Here is a 27,120-nt window from a genome sequence, read left to right as displayed (position 1 = left end):
TTAGCTCTGAATGAACTTTCCAAGGTTTTTCTGAAGTTATGCCCCAAAGGGCTGTCTTTTTTTTAATAAATAATTTCAAGTTCTATTTATAATGCCAAATTGAAAAATAGACTAGAAGTATTTCAAGCACCAGAATATGTAAGCACACTTATGTCTGTTGCAGTCAAATTCTCTTTTAATTTCCCGCATTTCAATTTCGTAGACAATATATAGGAAAAAGTTGGGCATTCACTGAGGTATGTTAGTTGTAGTTTGTCTCTAGAGTTTTTCTAACATAGTTCTTACGTTCTTTGGTTTCTCATGCCCTGAAATATGTGTCACCTTTTATGACCTTTTTCAAATGTTATGATTTTAACTTAAAGCTTTCCAAATGATCTTTTAACCGATTTGGTAAGCATCAGGCTTGTTCTTCCTCTTTTGTATCTTGGAATTGGCTTATTCTTCCCCCTTTTTTTGGTTATTCTTCAAAACTGAATTTTAACCAAATCACAGATAAATGTTTCATCCATTTCGGGAGGGATTCCTCTTCCTGATGATGTTTCTCTGCACTGTTGGTATTTTTTCTTCCTGATTTTTATGAGATATACAACTTTACAGAACTCCTCTCCTGCCATGTGCCCCCCAAATTAGGTAGGTCTTAAACCTGAGATTTTGGAACAGTGTCTATGAAGACTGTTAGAAGTAAGTACTTATCTGTGGCCTTCCTGTGCACTGTGTATTAAATGTATAAAAATAGCTTTACGAACCTGATTTCGTTTTCACATTGGGCTGAAGAACTAAATATTTGTCAAGCAAAACTACCTCTGGTCTTTATTTTATAATTTGGTTTTGGGGTTTGGATTTTTGTTTGGTTGGTTGGTTTGGTTTTGGGTTGTTTTTTTTTTTTTTAATGACCATGAAGAATTGCACTGCAGTTTAAAAATATAATTGTGTTTTAAAATACCAGTATGGAGAAACATGATCGTGGAGCTCTTGAACAGAGATGTGAGTAGTGTCTTAATTACAGAAAAACTTTGGTGGTATTTTTTCTTTCTGCTTATGCTATTACTTATGGAAATTTCTGTATGTGTAAATATACCATCAGTCTTTTTATTTGAAAAATACTTATTTTGTTACTATGGTTAACAGACAAAGCATGTTTTCATATCTTTTACTAGCATCATTTTAATACACAGAAATAGAAAACTTTATTTTAGAATGTTTTTCTTCCCGTTCCTCTATCAGCCTCTGTATCAGCCAGTTTCCAAGAGGTTATTTTTGTGACCCTTCTGAAACTGCTCCAAATTGATATTTCTGTGTTGAGCTGAGAAGAAAAAGGGTTTGGGTTTTTTTAATGTAGTGAATTGTATTGACTATAATGAACTCTGTGTGCAACATAACTATTTCTTTTAGAGATATTAAACAAATACGTAAAGAAAATATTTTAAAACCATATATAAATAACATAATGTTCTGTGTGGTTTAGGTCTGTTCTATGTGTTGATATACACCAAAGTGCGCATTTAGGTTTATCTCATTGTCTGGATTTTTTGTTAGGCCCGGCGCAAAGAGGTTTTCATCCAGGAGCGGTATGGAAGATTTAATCTGAGTGACCCATTTCTTGCTCTTCAGAGAGACTTTGAAGCGGGTGCTGGTAATAAAGAAAAGAAGCCAATATGCATGAATCCTCTGTCCATTTTAGAAGCTGTTATGGCTCACTGCAGGAAAATGCAAGAAAGAATGTCAGCTCAGTTGGCTGCTGCTGAAAACAGACAGAAGAAGGTATCCCTGCCTTGATTCGTTCTTCTAAGCCACTTTTAAAATTTGCGTCTTTGTCTAACTTGGTTATCATTGTGAGTGTTAAAATGTTATCACTTAATTTCCATATATAGTGAGATGCTGATTTTCTGGTGATATTTTATGTGCACACCTCCTTCATTCCATGAGTTTAGCTCTACTTATGGAAAAAATGAAATGTAACTGTTACAAGTTGATGCAGTATGTAAGTGGATAGCTCAGCATGAGCTGAGAAAGCATCATCACAGTATATTTTTAAACCAACACCACTGAAGCCCAGGGGAGCTACTGTTATTTTTATTCTAACCTAAATAGCATAAAATAATTTATTTGCATTTTATATATGGTGGCTCTGTTTCATAAATCAGTAACACTAAATTGTAATTCTAAAACCATCCTTTTCTGCATATTCAGAATATTTGCTGTAAAGAGAAAATTATTTGGAGTATTTTGAGGGATTTCTAGAAATGTTTGACAAAGTAGGGTGACCTAATGTAAGGAAAAAAAAAGTTAAGCCTAGACAAATGTGACCCAAATACAGAGCCAGCTATATTTCCTTCATTCAAGAGCAGTTCCTCCTTCTCCAGATATGTGATTCCTGTATCTGTTGCCTCTTTTTGCCTCACTGTCTCACTCTTACCCTCAGTAATGAAGTGTGTATACAGCTGTGTTTATTCTCTCTGGATATTACCAGACTTTAAACAGGCTCAGACTGGACTTTCATTTCTGGGGATTTTTCTGTGAATATAGTGACCTTAAAAATATTCTTTGAATAAATTTTTTATTTGATCTTAAAAAGCAAGTCATAACAATCTGCCAGAATGTAGAAAAATAAAAGAGGTGCACAAATGACTGTCAGTCACAGGCTTACCATATACCAAACACCTAATCTCCAGATGTCATCTGCTTTGTGTTAAGTCTCCATCCTCTTCCATCTCTTCAAATGCTTTTCCTGGTACTGCTATCAAAATTAATTTTGAAGTTTCCTGGGAACTCAAAATCAGATAACCAAATGACAGTTCTTACTTTGTCAAGTGTTTGCAGAGTTGTGTTGGGAGGCATGCTCAAAGAAAGACAGATATGTTGGTTGTGGGAGGCCCATTGATGCAATTTAGGCTAAACCTTGTGCTCAAAGCAGATTATTAGCAGCAGTACATCTGATCATCTGTGAATTTGTCTTTCTGAGCCCTGAAAAAAACCAGGAATGACCATACTGCAGCCTTTTCTGCACTACTATCCTTGTGAAGAACATTTTTCCAAGTCTGGGCCTCTTAAAGGGGATTTTCTCATGTTAACCTTTTGTTATGGGGCCCCACCTGCCACTACCAAGAGGAATTTGACTCTGTCATCATTGTAAGGGCGGTTTAAAAGGAGTGGTATGTTGCTATTACATCATCCCTTGGTCTTTTTTCACTAGATTAAGCAAGCCACACTCCCTCAACCTTTTCTCACAAGGCATGCACTCTGTCTTTACCTTTCATGGGCCTTTGCTGGTTAGTTCTTTGTGGGACACTATAGTTTTTCTCCATATCCTTTTCTACCCCTTTTCAAATCCTTCTTGAACACATTTCCAGATGTTTACATTACTGATACGATTCAGTGTATATAGCACACTTTGCAAAAATCCGGCCATAGTTTATAAACTCATTACAGCTAGTTCCGAATCTGTTACCTAAAGGAAAAAAAAAAATGCAGTGTATATATATATTAGGGATTCTTTATATGTAATGCTACAAAATAAAGTGATATAATAGTATGGTAAACTGATTTCATCCCAGTTATATGTTAAAACCTGCTAGTAATTAGTTGAAAGTAATATAATTTCAGAGCAGTCCCTTGTACAAAAGCAAAGTGTAGGAATAAGGAAGTACAGAAAATCTTGATAAAAGACATTTTGAGTATAACCTTATTGCATTTCCAAGCTTTAAAAGGTGTATACATTTCCCATGATTTTTGTATCTGTTTTAACAAAAAAGAAAATGGATACTCCACTGTTACTGTTGGATGCTCCACTGGCTTTGAAATGCTTGTGACGCATACAAATACTGTTGGATGCTCTGAAAACAACAATTAAATGCTTGAGAAAAACTATGATCTTTCTGCATATGGAGAATTATGAATGGGAGCATTCCTAAATACAGTGTCATCATAATAGCTTATTAATTTAATTTGCAGCTGTACTGTCTTTAACATAAGAGGTATTTTTGCTGATATTATTCATTTATCAATGTTTGTTTAATAATGCCATACCTTAATTTTTATCATTAACACTGTTTTTAAGAAAGAGTGGACTTGGGTTTGTGAAATGTATTGTACAGAGTGTATTGGTTAACCTGGGATGAAGCTTTAAAACGCCAGAGGAGCCCCTCCACTGCTAAACAGGCTTTGAGCTATTGGAAGACAAAATAACATTTATAACATAGGTATAGTTTCCACAGTGATGTCTTCCTCTTAATTTACTGTTTCTTATGATAATGGTATGATTTCAGGAAGAAATTTTACTATTCCTGTAATATACATCACATCAGTATTGCCATCACCTCTTTATGCTTTTCTGATTCTTCTGAAGAAAATGGAGGAGAAAATTACAGTCAGGTAACATGACCAGAAATGTTGGGAGACTGAGACAGATGTTCATCTCCAAGTGTAAATTCCTGCAGGATTTATTGTTTGTTCTCTGTATGTCATTTCCCTTCCCTTTTGTTTTTAAGTGTTTTCTTAGTGAGTTTGCTAAGTATTTAAAGTGAATTCTATGTGGTAAGGGGGGGGGGGGGGAGGTGGAAATAACCCGAGACCATGAGCTACAGCAAGTGTGATTTATTTCTATTACAGCTGCAGACTCTCTATCTTGTACTCATCTCATTATGGCATGAGTTTCAACTCTATGGTATAACTTGAAAGTAACAAAATTGTTATTTAAAATAGTATTTATATTATCTTTAGTTTAAATGCAGCTTAGTTAAAAATTAATTGTAGACACATCTACAGTGCTGTGGAAAAAAGGGTTTCAGAGCTAAGAAATTTCATCTTCTATTGGGGAGGACAGGGAATAGTGCACTATAGTAGGAGGCTTCTGAAAAAGCTATTATATTCTAATGCCTGGCTGTTTTATTTTGCCTGTGTGTCTGTTTGTTTCATGTAGCAACCAAGACAATATTTTAAGCTTCGACTGAGAGACGAGATACTCAGTAGCTATTACCAATCCCTGAGGCCATCTTGTTTCCCACATTACAGTTTACAGTAAATATATTCCTCAACACTGTATTGTCTTAAACTCTGAAATTAGTATCATTTTAGCATGACACTATAATCTGAATCTATTATCTATGCCTCTTCCTCCATCTATTGAAGTGAAACATTTATTCCAAGTAAGATCTTTAGTGTACTACTTGCCACAGCTTTTCTTTGATTATTTTTTGAACATTGTAAAATGAGTCGTATTGTAGAAGCATGAAACAGTCTCCTGTTGCAGTAAAAATTAACCTTTCATGTTTGTGAGCACTTGATTTTATTTTTTTTTTCTGTAGATATCTGAAAGTGTTCTTACAGAAAAAAAATGCCCACTATTGGTACAGTTCTGAATTGTATTTCTGTATTGATCTGTACATAAATATGAAGCAGAACTGACAAAGCCAAACCAATTTAAAAAGTACAGGAGAAGGAATGCTCAGCAGTTCCATGGGGGTTGGTTGGTTTCTTTGTTTTTATCAGTCATTCAGGAAAATACAAAGCAACTTAGGTTGTTCTACTAGGAGGTATTCTATAAAATGGTGCATTAACGTGTTTTTCCAGTGCTTTTCTAGAGCATGGTCTGTGAATAAAAGCATAATTAGCAGGTAAGATGAATTAGAGGTGATGGCTTTATTAATGAGGAGAAAAAATACTCTTACCCATTGTCTGCACAGTGTAAGTAGTTTTTGATTCTAACATAGTTTATACAACACTGCTGTCAGTGAGACCTACCACTATTAGTAAGTAAAGGAAGAAATTTGTGCCTGTGCCAAAAAGTTGGCCTCAGAAATGAATGTTTTATTTATAAATGTTAAAACAAGATATAAGACACCTATTATGGGCATGATGGACTGTTTATTTCAACCCTAATCTTCAGTGTGAGAAAGCCCTAAAACCTAAGCCTTTCATTACTGGACTTAAAGTTTATGTACATAGCTTATCACTTGCTTGTGTCTGGTTACTTTACTGGCAAGAGGACTTTCTTTGATATCTTATGGCTAGTTTCTGGAGAACAGGTAGCTCCTTCCTTAGGAATCACAAGAATTTAATCACTTTAGGGGATGTCTGTGTTGTTAACAGGGGAAAGTAGATGGGTTTACTTGGTTTCTGAATTGTTCTTCAGAGATGCCTGTCTCTTTTCTTTTACTTGTATAAGATTATAGGCACTTCTATTAGATATCACAAATCACTTTCCTAAGTGGACAGGTTCATTTTAGGTCCTTTCCAACTCTATTATGTGGTACTCTCAAAGGTTAAAATATCAGTGTCGGGTTAGTACTAAGTTATACTGAAAGTCTCCATCTTGTTAATGAGAGTTTTTATTTATGCTTTTTTACAGTTGGAAATGGAAAAATCTCAGTTACAGAATCTTGAGCTGGAGCACAAAAAGCTATCGGCTCGTCTTGAAGAAGAACGTGGAAAGAATAAGCACATAGTATTGATGCTAGTGAAAGAGTGTAAGCAGTTATCTGGGCGAATTGTAGAGGAAGCCCAGAAACTGGAAGAACTGATGTCAAAATTTGAAGAGGAAAAGAAAAAGGCTACTGAATTGGAGGAGTCTCTTGCTGCTGAGAAACAAAGGAGCACACAAATGGAAGCTCAAATGGAAAAGCAGCTGTCCGAGTTTGACACAGAGAGAGAGCAGTTGCGTGCCAAACTTCATAGAGAGGAAATGCACACCAGTGACCTCAGACAAGAGAGAGATAAAATGATCCAAATGATTGAGCAATTAAAAAAGGAGAATGAAAGTAAAGCTAATCTTTCTCTTAAAAATAAAGATAATAAAGATAGGAGTCTTGTTTCTGTTTCTGTTGAAACAGAAGAGCCAATTTCAAGAACTGTTGCCTGCCAAACAGATACTGTAGTGATGGACAGTAGCACAGAAAATGTAAAGAAGATGCCTTTGACTGTATCTGTAAAGCCTTCTACAGTGAACCCACTAGTGTCTGGCAATACTATAATGAATGTGTGCACCAATGCAGCATTGGTGAAGCCTGTCATTGATAGGCAATCTTCATCTAGTGAACTCATCCCTCCTACAACTCCTGTTCTTACGCAGAATCAAAACAGAATTGAGGAAAATGGACCAAGTACAGGCTCATCACCTGATCTACCAAGTAGCACTTCCCCTTTTTCAAATAGTACTTCCCTTTGCACCCCTGCAGCACCTACTGCTGCAGCTCAGAATTCCTCATCTATGCACAGTTTGCATTCACCATCTGCCAGCACTTCTGGGCATTCAGGCCTAAACCCACGAATCCAAGCAGCTAGGTTTAGATTTCAAACAAATGCAAATGACCCAGACCAAAATGGAAACACAACCCAAAGCCCTCCCTCAAGGGACGTATCTCCTGCTAGTCGTGACAACCTAGCTGCCAAGCAGGTAGCTCGGAATACTGTTACCCAAGTCCTGTCTAGATTTACAAGCCCTCAGAGCGGCATTCTGTCACGGTCAGGGACATCACATTCAATGGAAGTTGCCACTTACCCCCCAGTTGGTAGAACAAGCATAAAGACTCCCAGTGTATCAAGAATTGACAGAGGAAACCCTCCACCAATTCCTCCTAAGAAACCAGGGCTTTCACAAACTCCTTCTCCACCACACCCACAGCTTAAAGTTTTAATGGATAGTAGTCGTTCCCCAAATACAAGTGCAAAAACTGACAGCAAAACCGTGACCTCACCTCTTTCAAGTTCACCACAAGGAATCAGGGTAATAAATGAGGAAATTATTTCTAAGTCCTCACCTCAGCTGCCACCAAAACCTGCTATAGATTTATCTGTGGCACCTGCAGGCTGTGCCATACCAGCCATAGCCTCATCTCAGGTGGGTGCCTGGCCTTCCCACTTCCCTGGACTGAACCAACCTGCATGTTCAGAAAATTCCTTTGTCATTCCCACCACCATTGCCTGTAGCTCCTCCATAAACCCTGTTAGTGCTTCATCCTGTAGACCATGTGATTCAGACAGACTCCTGGTAACAGCATCAGGTAAAGGGATTGATATGCTACAAACTGTCTCCCTCTAAAAGAATGTGTCGGTTTTCCTATACATCACTTGTTTGCTTTATTTATCTTTTTGTACCTTTTTCTTTTTTTACTTTCTAAAAGCTGAAATTTTCGTTTATGTTTTTTCCACATTCCATGGGTATGGGAATTCTTTTGCTGATTTCTTAATGTTATAAATTAGTTTGCTTCCTTAAGGAAGTTACAAATTTTTTTTTAAAGGTCGAGGACTAATGTGTCAAGGAAATGGGGTGCAGTTTATGGTATATTAAAGAAACTTTTTGTGGTTGTTCGAGTTTTTTTTCTTTTGTTTGGTGTTTTTGTGAATGCTGTTCCTTTGGACTTCAGAGTGTTTTATCAGTCTGAAATAATGCTTTGAAAATTACCTTTGCTGGTGATCTTCCATGCAATATTTATAATGGGGAAGCAGTTCCAAAAGCAGTGTGTGGCAAACTTTTATCTGTGTATATATAGGAGATTCTAGGGCTCACGTTGTTAAAGAATTTTTGTTCCCATTCTGCTTCAATGAAGACTTTCTTCATGTTTCTAGAGTAACCCAGTCATGCTTTTAACATTTGGCTGTGGCATCACACTGTCAAAATCCTCACTGCTTTCTGAACAGTACCATAAAATATAAGCTCAGAATCTTCCATTTGTCTACTATTTCTCAGAGTTAAAAACTGTGGGATTTGATGGCTGCCTCTATGTTGTTTTTCATATGGGTATCCTGAATCTTCATCTTAAATTCTTATTCCTAGCTGAGTCTGATTGCCGTGTCAGATAGATCTAGTCTCCCAGTATTCCAGATAGTCTCCAAACCTCATTAGGCTCCATAATGGAAATAAAATTTCATTTAAAAAATTTTTTTAACATATACCATTTTATAAAATATTTTTTAACATATACCATTATTGGCAAAATCATCTTCAGAGTGATTAGCTTTTGTAGGCAAGAGGGTGTCTTCCACAACTCCTATCAGCATGAATTAGACTGCATATTTCAGTTAGTCTTATGTTAACTAGAGGATGTTTGGGAACAATTTAAGACAGTTTTTGATTATTTTTTTTAAAGTAAATGTTCTTAAAAGCTAGATTACCACCACTTGACTTCATAACTCCATGTTACTGCTTTAGTTTGTACTTTGAAGTATAAACTTTTCTTCTTAGAACAGTCAGCATGCGGACAAATAGCCCGTTCGTGTTTCTCATGAAATTTGTGACTCTTTTCAGAGGCAATTCTCAAAGATAGGATTTTTTGTGAAAAAATTATAGTTTGGGTTTGTGTGTGTGTGTGTGTGTTTGCTTTTTGTTTGTTTTATTTTTTTGTTTGTTGTTTTAGTTCGATTTGAGGTTTTTTGTTTGGTTTTTTTTTTAGTTGTGCTGGTTTATGTGCTCAAGATTGCCTTTATTCATTTACACTCCATTGACTTGTTTTGGGGAGGGATAGAAACATTTGGGTTCATTTAATCCCCTTATAATCCTTGCTCTGAACATTTGACACTTTGTATTTTGTAAGTGACACTGCTTTTTGTTAATTTTTGCAATTACAAATGGGAAACATATTCCATAATCAGAAGTCTGCACACAAAAATTGCTTAGACCCTAGTTAGGTCTAAGCAATCTTTTATTAATATAGAGATGTTATTTTTTCCTCTACTGGCTATAAGCAGGCTCACAGCACTTTAATAACCTTATCTGCAACATTGACATAAATATTCAGGAGCTCTTTTTTCTCTGCCCAAACTAATGCTTATTTTTTATTGCACTTATTCTCCAGTCCCATTTTATTTATGTTTTTCCAGGGAATCAATCTATTTTGTCCAAGAGTTCTGGAAAACTGCAGAACTAAATAAACTTTAAGCAACAGATGTTATGAAAGTGTGGAAAGACATTTCCTTAAAAATTTCATTCTGAGAAAAAAAGAAAATAGATTTTATAAATATATATGGAAATAGACTTCATTTTAGAAGGGATAACCCAAGCTTAATAACAGTGTTTTCAGTAAGATAATGTCATCAGTAATGCCTGAATTCATGTCACTTACTTTTCCAATTCCTTTCTTAAGTATGAGTTTGCTTGAGGTGAACATCTAACAGTCTACAAGTACTACTGAAACCTCCTTCCCATATCTGCATTTTCATGCCCTGTAGGCACAGTTAGTTTTATTAATGTTCTGGTTGATGTTAGTTTTTTTTTTTTTATTTTTTTTAACCCCAGAAAATGTTTAGAATTTCAGTTTTACTTCCAGTTAAAGCAGAGTATGGTGAAATCTTATTAATATTTTGTTGCATAGTAAGTAGTGAGCTTCAATCAGAATTTGTTAATATTTTTAAACAACAGTGCAGAGCAAATCTAACATTTAAGAAAAGTCTTGAAAGAATCCTTTGTTTTTATATTTTTTGTTTGTGAACAAACTCATGTTTGTTTCTTCTTACCATGGACCTGGAATTGATGATAGTCTAATCACTAGACTGTATATTCATTTTAAAACAGTTCCTAGTTATCTCAGATTGCTGTAAGAACATATCAACAACCTGATGTTCATTAAGGGAGGGTCTTGGCTATAGGAAAAGCAACTAATCAAAGTAAACTTAGAATGAGTACCAGTTCTTTCAGTTATGTGTTCTGCTAAATTAACATGACAATGTTTAGAGACAGAGAATTGTGCTGCATGTTGCTCTATCCATGCCTAGTAGGAAAAGACACCAGCTTTTGCCATTAATGTTGAATAGACTGCACATAGAGAAATTACAATGAACATTTATGGCCTGATTCAAAATCTGTGACAGTGTTTTCATTAACTTCAGCAGCCTTTGAACTGGTGCCAGAATGCTTCTGCTCTGTTTGGATTTCTACATTTCAATGGCTGTGAGACTTCAAAATGAAAACGAATGTAGGCGGTTGGATTTTCATACCCCTGGGATTTCTGCTTTCACTTTCTTCTTGGTTTTGCGCTTTCTGTGTCCCTCTTCAATGAAATATGTTTTTCATTTTGCTCATTTCTGTAATTGATTTATTCTTCTATACAATTGGCTTTGAAGATAAAAGCAGGGGGTGAGGGACTGATCAAGGCTCTGAAATTAACCATCTCACATTCTGAAGCTGATGCCAGAAGCTGTTTTTGTCTCTATACCTTCATCACTGCATGCCCTACAAGCTTTCACAGATGCTTCACATTTCCTAACTTTTTGCATCTGTAATGGTGTATCTTATTTATTGGTATTTTCTAATAGTGCTGTATTTTGTTGGATGAATTCAGGTTTATTATATTGCTTTACACTGGTAATAGAAGGTAAGGTTATATTTATGTTATCTGGGTTTTGTATCTTTTTTTTTTTTTTTAGCAGGTTTTCATCTAATTATAAGCTAGTATCATTAATTTCATCCCTGAAATCGCAACGATGTAGTCTTCATTTCAAGGAGTTGAAATGACAGTTAAGATACCACAAATGGCACCAGAAGAAATCCTTTTATTTTGACATTTCTGTTAATGATGCTTTTATTAGGAAAAAACAAAATGACCAACACACCAGCAAAAAACTTGCACTGTTTTCCATAAGGAAGGGAGCACATAAATTTTTTTTGTATTACAAAGTGAAAGTGTCATGCATAAAGCATAGAGTCAGTCTCCTCAAATTCACCCAAATACTTACATAACATGGACAAAGAATGTTAGCAATCTGGAGTGCCACCTAAGCAGTGTCCACTATCAGTTGACTAACAAGGCAAGAAGTAAATCTAATTAAGTACCATTTGAAAACATCTAGAAAGATAGATAGATAGCAACAGCTGCAGCACAGTTTGTTTCAAAGAACAACAGAAGGTTGGAAAAATAAGACCTCTTTTATAATGGAAAGGATGAACGAAAGTTATTCTTTAGATGTTTGGGGATTTAGTAAAAGTTAAGTGTGTTTATTGCAATTGGAAATAATATGGGGGTTTTATCACTTAAAGGATGCAATTTACTTTATATAGCTTTAAAAAAAAAAAAACAACAGAAAACCATCAAAATACTCTGATTAAAAATACTGGAAAAACAAATATTAGTAAGCATTAATAGTCAGAAGATGGTTTCAGAATTAAAGTTTTATGAAAATGGATGGAGTTAACTACAGTTTATTTTCAGGTAACTTCATAGCTGTAGTGATGTCTTCTTATAGTCAATATCAAATAAATAAATAAGTTGAATAATAAGCTAGCATGGTAAAAATACTGCAGATGTTCCCCTTACATACTAAGCTAATAAACTGAATGTGAAATGACAAATTTAGCTTCCTTTAGAAACAAATACAAAATACTCCAATAATTTATTTTTTCTATTGTTTTGAACTGGGATCAAACTATGCTTCTTCACTGGGGCTGCTCAGATGATGGATTCTTGTGTAAGTCTGGACCTTAATTAAAATTTGTCCAGATCTTGTAAGGTTCCAAAATCTATCATTTCTGTAGAATTATGTTGGGAACTTCTATATTTAATTTTGGTTTTTCAGAACACACAGCAGATGATCCCACCATGGTAGAGCTGCTGCTGTATGTTTTTTCTGATTCTGGTTGTTGGAGATTGAATAGCACTTGGTTAGCTTGATGAAGCTGGAGGTAATGCCTGGTAGCTCCTCTTCAGTCTTGGGTGTTGCAGAACCACAGTAAAAGCTGCTTAAACTTCCTTTTTATTGTCAGATTTCAGGCTCATATAATAGTGGCCACAGGATACAAAATTATTTATTCAAGAGAGAAACTTATTTTTTTTTTTTTTTAACTTAATGTGGATTTTCCACAGGTAGTAGTGAAACTAAGGAAAGTAAAATCTTTCTCCTGTTTTCTATTGCAATCCTTGATCAAGGAAGAATGCACAAAATTTTCTGTGCCTTATGCAGCAAATTCCATATTCTTAACAAGCTCCCTACTAAAGCTGATAAGTAAGGAACAGAACATTTAACCAAGATGACTCCTAAGCTTTCAAAGCTTGGAATTAAATATTATTCTTTAATGGGGTGACTTGAAAGCTTTCACTCATAAATTTTATCTAACCTGTTATTCATTCACACTGGAGCATTTTATAATACATTGGTTAAGTATTGCTGAGTAAAAGGAACAGTAAGGTACAGTTCAATAATAAATATATTTATTTCTGTATTATTTGTGTAAATGATGCCTACATTTTTTTTCAAACTTACTAGAAGTTGCTTACAACTACTAAGGGCTCTCTGTGCAGTTTATAACTGCAGGTGAGATATAAATACTGAGGTTTGCACTGAGACTGTAAAGGAAGATGAAATTTCATATGCAAATAATTTCATATGAAAATATATGAAAATAAATGTTTTGGAAACATTTCTTTAGATACTTTAGAAAACCATCCCAGCATACCAACAATTCAGTTAAAATTTGTGTAAAACTTTTGTAGTTTATGAATTTTAATAATATAAATTTTTTTGAGACATCCAGCTATTACAGCAGTTCATAACAAGGTTCACATTAACCTTTTGTAATGAAATCCTGTTCATTTGCATTAACAACTGTCACCCCTGTACAGAGTTTTTATTCTTCAGGGTACCTTCTAATGTATAGACAAAGCATCATCACAAAACTTGTGCTAAGCTAACAAATCCTGTCATTTTGAAGATCCTTTTTAATTTTTAAAAAAACACAGAAAATGCAGAGCTTTACTGATGTCTTCCATCTAACTTCTGTTGCTTTAACTCACAGGCTGGTCTTCCTCCCTAACCCCTTTGTTAACAAGTGGTGGTCCTGTCCCCCTGGGTGGCAGGCCCACCCTTCTTCACCAAGCTGCTGCCCAGGGAAATGTCACTTTATTATCAATGCTGCTTAATGAAGAAGGACTGGACATTAATTACTCTTGTGAAGATGGCTATTCTGCCTTGTATTCTGCTGCTACGAATGGACATACAGGTAAGTGATACTAAGTTTTGTTACAGCATTCATATGAAATAGTGAAAGCATATTTATTTCATGAGTTTTTCATAATTTGGTCAAATGTGTGTTTTAAAAATGTGGAATTGAAATTGAGATACATAAGATTATATGACAATCATAATACATGTATAAACAATGCTTCTGGAGGCAGAATTTTGTAACAAAGAAAGCATTATTGCTAGTGGTAACATTGCATGGTGATTCTCCACTCCCTTCTCATAAAGAGCCACCAGATATCATCACCCCATGTTCTGTATCAAACTAAAGGTCTTTTAGATTTCTACATGGAATATGCAGGAAACAGTAGGTCATCACCAGGGTTTTATCTTCTGCAGCAGTGGTGAAAATGATGGAAGAGGGTTTCAGAGTAGTATGTTACTTGGGAAATAAAATGAACTGTCTTATTTTTGAAATAGATCAAACAGCCTTAGTTTGTTCTTGCAGCTCTACTGGGATAATGTTTTTCTTTCCCCACTACCCCAATCCTCCATCTTGATGAGGCAGGATATTTGAACCTTTTAACAGTCAGTCTTCATATTTTATGAATATATTTATGAAATAAGGCAAATATGTTAGTAACAGATACAAATTTCATGGATACAAATGCCAAGTGATAATTTTAGACTCGTAAGGCTCTCAAACAGCATCTTTTTTTAAAATTCCAGCACACATTACTGTAGTTTTTTCTACTTATGTAGAAATCTCCTAGACTCTTACATTGCAAATAATACCATTATGCTGTTTTGGACATCAAAGTTTAAATCCACCAACACCAATGACAAAAACAAAATCCATTTATTTTTAGTAAGGTCAAGATTTTATTTCACAGTAGAAGGTGGAACATATCCCTTTAATGCTGCTGCTTTCAAGAGTATTTTGTGTTTTTTTAACAATATCTTTGTTGGTGACACAATTAGAAAAATTCAATCCAGTGTTCAAAATAGTATTTAGAGAGATTATTCTATTTATTGTTCTCACGTATTTTAAAAATAAGTAAAATTAGGTTCCCAAATCCATAGCTAGGGAGATAGTGTACATTTTTCTGACATGTTCAGGGTTAATTTTACTACCAGACATAGGGCTAGAAGTGATTTTCCCTTTATTTGGAATGGTATATTTTGACTTTGCTTTCTAGGTGCTATGGTTTACTTTGTAGAAACATCTGGACCTTTTCATCTGACAGATTCTTTCCTGTTGCCAAGAGCTGTAAAGTATTTTAAAAGTACTTTATTTTATTTTATTATTTGGCACTTTTTTCTCAACTTTTTATCTTCAGTATTAAGTCCAAATTTATTATATTTGGATTTATTTCCCCACCACCCCCACTGAATGAATGTTCTGCGGGTTATGCTAGGCTTACATCCGTTTCTCATTGCTGGTTTTTGTGAGAAACTGTAACTGGCCCAGCTCTTCTTTACTCTTCTTGTGTTTCTAACATGTTTCAAAGCAAATGCCCTGATTTTCAATTACAATTACTAAGCAGCTCTTACTGACACCAGATGCAATTAGGTTTCCTGTTTTATTGTCAAAATTACAAGTAAGAGAGGCATTTGACAGAAGTATGAGAACACAATAATAAAAACAAAACATGCATGTTCGTCCTGTAGTTGTTTAGTGTCTTTTACTTTTTAAGCTAAAACATGTATTACAAGTATTTTAGTGTTGCTCTTCTATTTATCATTGACAGGATGTGAAAAACACTTTGTTGTACAAATCATTGCTTTTTAGTGACTGAATGGACTGTATGAATTTTGAATGAGAGAATCGCACAGCAGCAGTACTGTTGTCTCCTTAATGCAGTATATGAAAATTTTCAGCATTAGATGTAATATTTTTGGAGAAAGGGGTTTAGTTTTTAATACGTAATCCTTTTTTTGTTACTTGCAGTTTGTTCCCAAATTCATGGATAGGTGCAGCTCTTCAAAATGGAGATTTTGAAAAACAGATTTACATAAAAATATATAGGCTTAAGAAAGGAAGCATAGGAATAAATCTCTTATTTAGAAAAATACTTTCTAATCGTTTTTTTAACCTGGTGGAAAGAAATGACACTAATGACATTTTAAGAAGGATAATACAACTCATTGTACAGATTTTTTTCATTATGTTCAGTAGGATTTGCAATAGTAAGTTACTCTCTTTTGGCTGGTTTTATTTTTCCTTAGAATCATAGAATCGTTTAGGTTGGAAAATACCCTTAAGATCATTGAGTCCAGCTGTAAGACTGAACTCAAAATTTTACCCTGGTGGGTGATCACACCATGATTTAATTTATTGAGAATACTTTCAACCTGGAGTTAGTGACTGAATAGATGCACAGGATTCCAGGACCCCTTGTTTTTACTAAGTCAACTAGACAGATTTTCTGATTTCTCCTAGGAAATAGTTGGCCAGAAGAAAAGAGTAGCTCTGCACTTGTCAAAAGCCAGCATAGTGAGTACCTCCCTTCAGAAACAGACACTCTGTTGCAGAGAGTCTAGGAAGAGCGGAAAGCAAATGATTGCCACACATTTTTAGTGAAGAAATACAGGATTTGAGAAGTGTCCATAACTAGAGAATGGTAGTAGAGCACGTTGTAACTAGCATGGTGTCAGCAACTGTTATGTGCTTTCAGCCCAGTCTGTAGAGAAAATTGAGTTACCAAGAGAACACTCAAATTTTCTTTCCTAATCTATCCTAATTGCAAAATGTGTAGCCTTCCAGTTCAGAAACAGTTGCCTTTTGAGAGCTGCAGCTGAGGGTTGTTCCAGCACATGAAGCTCTTAACAGCTGCTTTGTTTCCTGCACACACTGTTCCCAAATCTGTAGGTCTGAGAGGGAACTTCACCATAAAAGCAGACACCGAACACTTCCTTTGTGTTTGAGTGGACATTGGGAAGCTGTTAATTTTATGATTTAGCCACTAGATTGGGATAGCTGAACAGATAGTTTTGTCAGGCCATCTTGGTTTGATCCATTAACAAAGCAGGAGCCACTTCAGACTGTTGCGCACTTGATAACATGTACAGTAGTTTGCTTAGCTAATATACCTGTATATCTGTATTGTGTTGCCAGTCTTGACCGTTCTCTGCCGCACACAAGGTGGTTGAGGAGGATAGAATAAGAGTTCATGAGTCTGAGAGATGTAAAGAGAGTAATAATAATATCCTTTGGACTCAGCTGTGTGTTAATCATATGCATTTATGGTATAATTGATTCTCTTCTATCCTGAGTATTTGGAGGCTGTGGCACCCTCATTGATAGGAAAAACTGGAATGATGTGAGAAGTAGAAAGGAATGAGGTGCAGAGATATACAGCTACATGGAGTCAGCTCTGCCAAGCCGCTGGATGTATCTACATGGTGTTTGCCAGCACTCTGGAAGAACTAACTACCCAGCTGTGGTGGAAACCAATAAAGTCTCCAGGTGTTTGTGTTAATATTCTTCCATGTTTTGTTTTTGCTCTGACCAAAACCTAAAACTGAGTGACAACATCAATGTCTTGTCCTGTGCCTGTCATTCTACTCAGCCATCTGCACTGCTGGTTACTCTGTGGCAGATGGCAGTGAACTGGCTTTAATAAGCCTGGACTTACTCAAGTCACACTTCTCCAAATCCCAATCCAAAATCCATCCAGAGGACCCAAGCTTCTTGGAGATTGTTGTTCACTGACTTGATATGCCACCAGAAAAGGCTTGTGTACAGCTTACTAGCTCACATCGTATACCTTATGAAAGTAGCTGTATTTCCTCGTGCTTGCACCTGTCCCTAAGAATAAACAGCCCTTTTCAATGACCTTCATCAGAAACAGTATTTTCACATAGATAACCTACAATCTAAATGATCTGCCAGTCAGTAATTGTGAGTTAACCATACCTTTCTAGAAAGGTGGTCTTGTTCTGTGTGTTCTTCATAGCTTTTGCATGGCAACCATATGCTTTATGAAGAAACCAATGAATATTCTAGCCAAATATGCATAACTGCTAGAAGAAAGTGTTTTCAACATCCTTCATAAACTTCAAAGGTATTTTAGAATATCAAGCAGGAATCTGTATTTTGGAGTTAATTGTTTAATGTAAGACTGGGACTGCGGATGGAGAGAGGAAAAAAAACCCATGTTGTGGTTAGCAGAGTATTTTTTCTGTTACAAAATGATTGAAAATATAATTTTATTTTAATTGGTATTATCTTACAAGTGGCAAGTTAGGAAATACTGGGTAACTTAGTTAATTGAGAGCTTCTTTATTACTTAAAAAACAAGTCCTGGTAGCTTATCCTGGCAATCAACCTTTTCTAAAAGAAAAAAAAATTCATGTCAGATCAGATTACTTATTTAAGAACGTATGAATCTTAATTTACAAGAATTCACAGAGGTTTAAAATTTATTCCTTAATGTTAAATATTTATTTAATCAACTCCATAACATCTGTATTAATATTTGGAAGATTTGTAACAGGAGTAAATGTATTCAGGAAATAGTTTGGCTTAGTCAGATTTTTAAGTACATTTTTCTGATATCTAGAGATAAGCTTCACAAGCAAAGCTTGGCTTCGGGATCTCAGTGCTGGGATGGAGCACATTAAGCTTGCTCAGAAATCAGGCCAGGAGTTTATAATTGGTGTTCTAGTGGAGCTTCTTTTCAAAGTCATAGTTTTAACTACAGAAGACTTGTTTTATTTTGGTCTAGAACCAATATCAAGAATATAGAGCAGATTAAGTGTTTTCTTCAGACATAATTGCATCAAATGATATTCCAATTTATGGATGGAAAACAGTTTAATTACTGTGTAATTAATTATCTTAACTTGGCTTTAGGATGGTGGAATGAGGCTGGTGCTATTTTTAGCATGCTGTTTTGGAAATCTATGAATGGGAACAATTGGGGGAAGGTTTGAGTTTGTCAGTTTGTCTTATTTGTCATTTCAGTCCTAAGCCCCAGTGTCCTAAAACAAGATTGGTCAGTGTGTTGCTTAACTTACGTGTAGCTTGTGTGCATCTCCCCTGTGGCTGTCATATTCGGGCTGTGTCATGTGACTGCCAAAGGCACTGTGCTGCCTTTAGGGGCTGCTAGATAACTCAAATCCCCACTTCAGAGGTAAATTGGGTAACACTGTGGGAGCTCCCAGCAATTGGCACATATTTGGACCCCAGTAGAACCCAACCCAGGCTTCTTTTGCAAAGGAGTGGTGATGCCCCCAGGGAATCAGTTCTCAACTCTCTCCTGCAGACTACTTCCAGAGCTTTTACTTGGGTTCGCTAAGGTATGTGATATATAGTCAAAAAGATTTGCTGCTGTTGCCCCTCGAGCAAATTTTAACTTCTGGTAGTTTTAACCACTTGTTTTTGTTGCATCACTCTATGTTTCTGCTCAATTTATAGATTGTGTGAGATTGCTGCTGACTGCAGAAGCACAAGTTGATGCTGCTGATAAAAATGGCTTTACACCCTTGTGTTCAGCAGTTGCTCAGGGACATGTCAAGTAAGTGAAGTCTTAAGGTTTTGGCTGTCAGCTGTTACTCATTTTTATGTTCTCTTTACATTCTATTATATGCTTTTTTCATTACATTACTGTTGCATTCTTAGGTAATTGTGTATTTAACTATCATTTACTGAAAATATCTACTGAAACTCATATCTAAGTGCCATTCTGGTTTTAATATGTTTCATTTGGTTTGTTTCCAATTGCAGCTCTTCAGATTGCTGAACATGTTTTCTTAGTAACCACAATATGATACTGGTCTACATGGGTGTCATACCTTTGAATTTCTTATTTTTCTTTGAGTTATCCACCATAATACAGGATAAACAAAGGAAGAAGAAAATAAATTATTTTGCGCTGATTGTTTTGAAGAATAGAGAACTGTGAATATCATACTCAGAGACAAAAGAACATTAATCTGAGTATTCTCCTGAGTTGCAAAGAGTCAAATGCTTTCAACAACAAAACAGGTCTTTTAAGGTTTAAGGCTTTTTTTTTTTGCATCAGTAACTTTGAAAGCCTGAAAATTATGTATGAGCCAAAGAATATTTCTAAGAACATTCTTCAAAATGTAGTTATAATAATTTCCTTTTATTTTTTTGAGGCTGATTTTACAGATTGGTGTTTTATGACACATGATTAGAAGATACTCTTTTTCTACTGAGAACCAATATTCAACAATTTATCCAGATGATTGTTTTTTTCCTCACTTTCCCTCTCTTCATCAGAGGGGCTGAAGGCTGATGCATTTCTGCTCTGCAGCTTTACTGTCTATCATAGACTCATACGAAATAGAAGTGAAAGTTGGAATCAACCATTAGGTAATCTCTTCCAGAGCATCCTTGTCCAGATAAAACCACTTTACAAAGTCTCAGACAGCATGTCTAGGAATCTTTATTACATACTTTACCTTTGGTTTATGTATCTTTGGTAACACTTATCTTTTCAGGTTTTTATTCTTTTAATGTTTCACTTTACTATTTTTAAGATTTTACTCTGATATAGTAACATGTAGGGGTCCGAGTCCTTGAGTGTTATACTGTAATAAGTCCTGACCCAACAGCGAGGAAGAGTGGCATCCCTGTCCTCCTCATAATCTTCCGTGAATGTATAAGGATTGTCAGAGTTTCTTGCCAATTCTTGGAGGACTTTAAGCTTATCAACAATGGACATCTTTTACTGGAATTTTTAATCCAGAGGTAGCAGATTCTTAGTAGCACATTCTGAGCACAGAAATACATCTCATTAAATGTCTGTTGTTTCACATAAAATCTGTAAAAATTACACGTGACTTCACAAGACAAACCGAAAAATACACTCTTCACATTTTCTTACTAAAATAAATGTTTTAGATGTTGTTTAAATAGGAAGCTATATATTTCTCTCTTACCCTCACAACACTTTGCTGTATATCATCTGCTGTTATGATATTGCAGATTTTATATTTTTTTCCTTTAGAGTTATGTAAGAGTATGATATCTCTAAATGCTTTCCTTGCTTTCACTTTTTCTAGATTCCAAATGTGAATCAAATTGTAAAAGTGAGCATGGAATAATAGGGCCAGCCAAAAATATCATAGAGACTAAGAATGCTTCAGGCTGTTTGATTGTTTGATCACTTTAAAGTTCTAGCTCAGAAAAAAATGAGTAATAGGCAGAATTTCAGGCAATAGTATTGTCTCTCCTCTTTCAAATGTTGTGTTGCATAGTCCATGTTACTTGTACTACAGCAGTAAGAATCTGGGGTTAATAACAGCACTAAACTACTATCAATTACACAGTACTTGCCTGTGATAGATTTGCTAGCCAGTCCCCTGTGACATGTTCATTAACCTTATTCCTGAACTGAGACAATACTATTGTTCCAGCCTTAGTTACATACTCAGGAAAAAAAATAATTTTTTTTTTTTTGAGGATGTTCAGTAATATCACCAATTCAGAAAATGCTTTTAGGAGAAACTGTCAAAATCATTTCCCATGTGGTCCAGGCTAGGCTGACCTTACATGCTCTTCAGGTGGAAAGTCCATGTAGCATTTCCAGAATCATTTAATACAGTGCAAAATAACAAATCAGATATTTTTATATAGCAGACTTAAAACTCAATCTGAATTGCTTTATGGAGGTGTCTTCTTATGAGCCTATTTTAAGATGATGTTTATGACTATATGGTTAGGATACATGTTCAACATTGCTAAGATAGAACATTACTTATATTTGTGGATTTTCTGTTCATTTAAGCATTTTCAGTAAGCTCTGCTACGTAATTCATATTAATTTTATATGGTTTGCTCTTTTCTAAAACTGTGCATTTTGTCTTGAACTTGATTGATTTTTTTTTTTTTTTTTTTCTTACTACACAAAAACTTGAAAGATTTTTTTAAAAATACTTTTTTTTTATTGGGGGTTTGTTTTTTTTTGCGTTAAATCTGTAATTTCTTACACACATACATTCTATATATGTCTTACATTATTTTAAATAGTTTGTCATCTTCTTTGTCATAGTATGGTCTCCTCTTCAGTAGTTAGTTGGCATTGCATTAATTGCTTTGAGGCTTTATTGTTAATATCATTCTATTCATGGACTGATAAATATTCACCCAGAGATGGGGAATTAACTTTGTTTATAGCCCTTGTTTGAGCTGCAGAAGGACTAGACTGGCATTAATATTTTTCTAAAATCTTGAGAGCTGTTGAAAATCTGGGTTTGGGAAGGGAAAGGCAGCCAACCCTGGCACAAGAACTGGGAAGAAAATGACCTACTGCTACAGGGTTATGAGGAAGTATGGGATCTTGGCTCCAGTACCACACACCCTAAGCCATCCTTCCAGAGTAGCTTCCGTTCAGGGATGTGAAAGGTAGATAGTGCCATTGCTGTTTTGCTGTCCCCACCAAGTTGCTCTTCTAGGCAAGTGGCCCTTTTGTTGGTATCTAAAGCTAGTCCTAGTCCTTTTTTTTTTTTCCCTTCTTTTAAAAAGTATTTTAAATATCAGTATTAAATCAGATTTTAAGTATCAGTCAGGAAAAAAAAATAGGTTTTTTTCTCAGTTGAAGGTTTTTCTTAAGAATCTGTCATCAGATTTTAGTAGCCTTGTGAAATTAAATGTTTTACATTCCCATATTTTGAATTCATCTACAGTATTTTAAGATTCAAATAGTTTAAGTTATGGTATTCTATGAGGATTTACAGGTTTAAAGTAATCTGATTTTCTGTCTTTATGCTTACATATAAAATTGTACCTTATACTTGTGTATACATGATGGATAAAATTATCTGTAAAATCAGTACTTTATTAAAAATATTTAAATGTTGTAAGTTATAAAGATGTTTTGGATGTAAAATATAAGATCATTTTACTACCTTACTGTTTGGTCTAGGTGTGCAGAATTATTAATTATGTATCAGGCTGATATTAACCATGCTGCTGAAAGAGGACAGACACCTTTGTACCTGGCCTGTAAAAATGGAAATAATGATTGTATTAAGCTATTGTTGGAAGGTGGAGCAGATCGAACAGTAAAAACCAGTGTAAGTTGAAATAGTTCGTAAAGTTAAAGTACCTTGTATAGTACTGAATATCTGCAAACAACTACGAAATATTTACATTAAAATATTTATTTAAAGGGTGGGTTTTTTAAAGGTGGAATAAACAACGTAATTTGAAATTAATATTTTCTTCTTTTCATCATACTTCTTGGGGTTTTTTGAAGCTGTGTATTGTCTAAAATCCTGTAAATTCTGTGACTTCCATATCATTTTACGTATTTCAGATTCCATCTGCATTTTGCACTGGATTTGCAAAACAGAAATCCTTTATTTTGACTTATTTTTAAGGTGGAGAAGTGGAGATACAGATTATGCTTCCACCTTTTATGTTAGGGGGCTTTATTGCTGTCTTTAAGGGGACCTCCACCCCCAAATTTGTCAGCCAGGATTGTAAAGTCTGATATATCACAGGTGACCAAAATCAGTGTATCTATAGAGGAAAAAGAGGAAGACTGTCTCAAAACTAACATGTAGGTATTGCCTTTTTGGGGTGCTTTCCTGAAGTTTTTCTTAAGACTTGATGAAAACATGACTATAAATGGGGGATACGGGCTGTGGAGAAACAGTACAAAGAGTATTAGCTTCACAATACATTCTACTCCACTTTTACATAGATATTTATTTTTATTTTTTTTTATTTGGAAAGTAAATCTATTTTGTTTGAAATGAGAGGAACTTATGATGGCAAAAGCATGAAAATATCAGACTGATAAGTTGATTAATGCAGTATGAAAGAGATTAGTGTTAGAATCGTGTTAGTTTGATACATGATAAGGAAACAGTTCATTAACAGCATGTAAGTCCTGTATCACTTAGACTCCACTGAAAATTTTGAAGACTTTGTCTCTTGGACTGTTCTTGGAGAAAGCTGTAAAATTTCCTTTCTGCTACATTTTATCCCCTCTTTTTCTTCCAACCCAAATATATGCAAGCAACACTGTTTTCCCAAAGGATTATTATGTCACTCTTGCTCATCTTTTTAATTTCCAAACATTGCCTTCCATTCAGATTCATTGCTAATACAAGTTCTGCAAACATTTTTCTGTGTGTTTGGTGGGAGTGTGCTTTTTTTGCTTTTGCTTTTGTAGGATGGTTGGTCCCCAATTCACGCAGCAGTGGATTCTGGTAATGTTGACAGTCTCAAGCTCCTTATGTACTACAGTGAGCCAGACAATGGGAACTCTTTGATTGATCCAGAGCCTAATTTAGACTACTATCAGTTATACAAGAGAGAAGACGACTATAGCACTAGAGTAAAGCCTGTTATTTCTGCAGATCTCATCAACCATGCTGACAAAGAGGGCTGGACTGCTGCGCATGTAGCAGCATCAAAAGGCTTTAAGGTCAGTCTGTTTGAACAAGTTACTGTAACCTGATAGAATTTAGGCAAGATAAGTCCTTCTTTTTTTATGTTTAAAGAACTAAAACTTATGTGTCAAATCTAAGTTTGTTGTCTAGCTTATTGTCATACTTAATTTAACAGAGATAGTGAAATACTTCTCACTGGAAAATTTATCCTAGAAGCTAGGTGTCAAATGAAGTGAATTGTATTTAAATGCCTATGTATTTGGGAAAACAACTGAAAGAGAAAACATGATTACTTGGATTCGTATTTTCAAAGTTAAGGTGAGGTGAATCCATCCTAAATGCCAATTCATTTGCTGTTCTGCACTTCTAGATATTAGATGGACATCGTTCCCAGATACCATTAGGGATGATTTAACTGTGAACAGTTTTCCCTGAGGGAAGGAGGGGAGAATAAGAGAGATGAGAATCAAATTTGTGCAGTAATACATAGTTTAATTTGTTATTCTGGGCAGCCTTTTTAGCATGCAGTGAATAAGTTTTTCGAATGTTGGGATAAATGATAACATGGAAAATAACATGACATGTCTTACTGATGATAAACAGGAAGATTTATGGAAATTATTACTTGAAGGATTTGACATCAGAAACTTCACATTTCCAGCACTGTTTAAAGGATTTTTTTTATTTTTTTTTTTAGTGGTGGCTGTCAGTCAGATCTTACTGTGAAACTTTAACCAAGGGAGAAAATAGAGAATACTAAACACAGAAGAGAGTGATTTTTTGGTAAATATAGTCCAAGACTTTGAAAATCAGCTTATGATTACATGCCTAATTAAATAGTGATCACTGTATTTGCTTTTTTCCTGATAAATTCAAAATAGGCACAGATTTAAGATTCAGTTTATTAAATTACAGTTTTTAGGAACCAGCCGCTGCTTACTCCACATTTTATATTCCATACAGTGCCAATGTTCCATTATCACTGTATGTTAGGCAGGTTCAGAACCTTATTTCAGTTTCTGCTCTTCTGAATTTAGATGGTTTTTCAGGTGTTGTTATAGTCTGCAAATACCTAAATAGTGTGCAATATGGTGATTCTTTCTGCAGTAACATAAAACTCAGGAGCTTGGAAACTAGATTTAATTTGCTGCATGAAAGGGGCTTTGGCTAGGTGTTCTCTCTCAAAGCTGTGACAACAGAAGTCTTTGCATAGACTTTTAATTAATAACTTGTGATTTTGAGTATTTGAGCGCATTCCTAATCAGTTGTTTAATAATATCTCCATTAGGGGTTGATGGTATTCTCTTAGGCGATGAGGGCAATATATAGCTAGCAGGAAGATTCCTGGTTTTGATGTTGCAGAGACTTTCCACAATTGTATTTGAATGCATTTATTGACTTGAGAGAGGTCTGCAATATTAAGAAGCTAAAGAAAGCTTAATAGCCATCTTCAAGTACTGTTAACATTTCCACTCCATTTTCTTATCCTTTATCTACATTACATGTCATTCATGACGCTACATGACAGTTGCATATAAACAGCGCTGGCACTTACACCCTTTTGAGATTGGTAGTTGCCATTCTTTACAGATGAATTATGCTAGGCCATATTAGCTGTTATTTCATAGGCAACAGAGCCAACAGAACTTCTCATTTTACTAAGGAAATAAGCCTCATTTCTTTGTTGTCTCCTACTTCTTTCTTCTCTACTTCCCACTTTTAGCTTCACAGTTCAGTTCTCTGCTTTCTGCTGTCCTTGCCATTCATTGCACCCATTTGTGAGACGGAATTAACTTACTCACCTGGCAAAAAAATATGCTTTTTTGTTTTTCTCCTAATCAGTTTTTTTTTTGGTAAAGTTAGTGAGCTAATTGTTGTTTTGTTGTTTTTTGTTTTTTTTTAAAAAAAAGTGGGTTTTTTTTGTTGTTTGTTTTTAAAAAAAAAAGTTGTTTTTTTTTTTAAAAAAAAGGTTCTTACAAGTGCTGGAACAGCAATCTGGTAAAATTTAATCTTCACATAGAAATATAGCTTGAATGACTGTTACGTTTGTGAAAGCTGTCAGAGTATCAGATATACTGACAAAGATCTTTCTGTTAGGACAGGTACAAAATAGGTAACAGTAGCCAAACCTGCAGCAAGTATTAACTAGTATAATTTCTGATGGTGTTTTTTTTTTAATATGGATATCTGTCCTTGAAAGGCATGTCTGAGAATGACAAAGCTTTCATGAAGGCCACCTGTGTTGTTGCTGAATGGTTGATCATTAGAAATAAGTGTCTTCTGAGCACTGATCAATAACTGAATGCAGTTTTGAAAGGGTCATGTCCTGTGCTTTCCCCCTTCCCTCTTTTTCCCCTCTCCCTCCCCCACCTAGTTTGGAACAATCTATATAATTAATATTTTCTTAATGTAATAGTATGATTGTACCAATTTAAATTTATCTGCTACTAGCTTGTTTCTAATGATTTGTAATAACTTTTTGCTTTTGTGAAACATACGACTTTTTTTGGAGTCCTTGAATTATAAGAGGTCATCATGGTGTTGGCATGCACAAAGTCTTTGTACTCTGACTTTAATAAAAAAGTTTACTTGCCAAAGAAGAGGCTTGCAAAGTGTTTTTAAAATTATTGGTTTTCTTTTGCTGCATCCCACTCAGATGTCAGGCACAATGGAAACTCCTGTTTGGTGAATCACAAAGTGAAAACTGTTTTTATTGATTGCCATCTGAACAGATTCATTAATTAATCTGCACTAAGCTTTAGAATTGCTTTTAATTTTGCTTGAATGTTGAGGCCAAGATGTTCAAAATACGATGCATACTTGGGCTTTTATTTCTTTATGTAAATATCTGAACTAGTGCCAGGT

General features: G+C 35.0%; 1 protein-coding gene across 9 annotated transcripts in view; it reads left to right on the top strand.

Moving 5' to 3' along the window:
• The window catches only part of CTTNBP2 (cortactin binding protein 2), an 86,131-nt gene that overhangs the window by 30,245 nt on the left and 28,766 nt on the right, over positions 1-27,120 (top strand). For all 9 annotated transcript variants that reach the window (XR_009963037.1, XR_009963038.1, XM_062609626.1 and 6 more), the window contains exons 3-8: positions 1,537-1,761; positions 6,347-7,997; positions 13,718-13,921; positions 19,304-19,403; positions 22,779-22,929; positions 24,036-24,290. Coding sequence is in view for 7 of the 9 variants with exons in the window: in XM_062609626.1 (XP_062465610.1) it covers positions 1,537-1,761; positions 6,347-7,997; positions 13,718-13,921; positions 19,304-19,403; positions 22,779-22,929; positions 24,036-24,290 (2,586 nt within the window). In the remaining 2 variants the exon portion in view is untranslated. The remainder of the gene's footprint in view (positions 1-1,536; positions 1,762-6,346; positions 7,998-13,717; positions 13,922-19,303; positions 19,404-22,778; positions 22,930-24,035; positions 24,291-27,120) is intronic.

This window comes from Pezoporus occidentalis, unplaced genomic scaffold (assembly GCF_034315485.1).
Source record: "Pezoporus occidentalis ecotype Australia unplaced genomic scaffold, CSIRO_AGI_Poc_V1 ctg14, whole genome shotgun sequence".
NCBI classification, from domain to species: Eukaryota; Metazoa; Chordata; class Aves; order Psittaciformes; family Psittacidae; genus Pezoporus; species Pezoporus occidentalis.
Note: the sequence above shows the minus strand (reverse complement) of the source record. Positions and strands in the feature narration are given on the sequence as shown.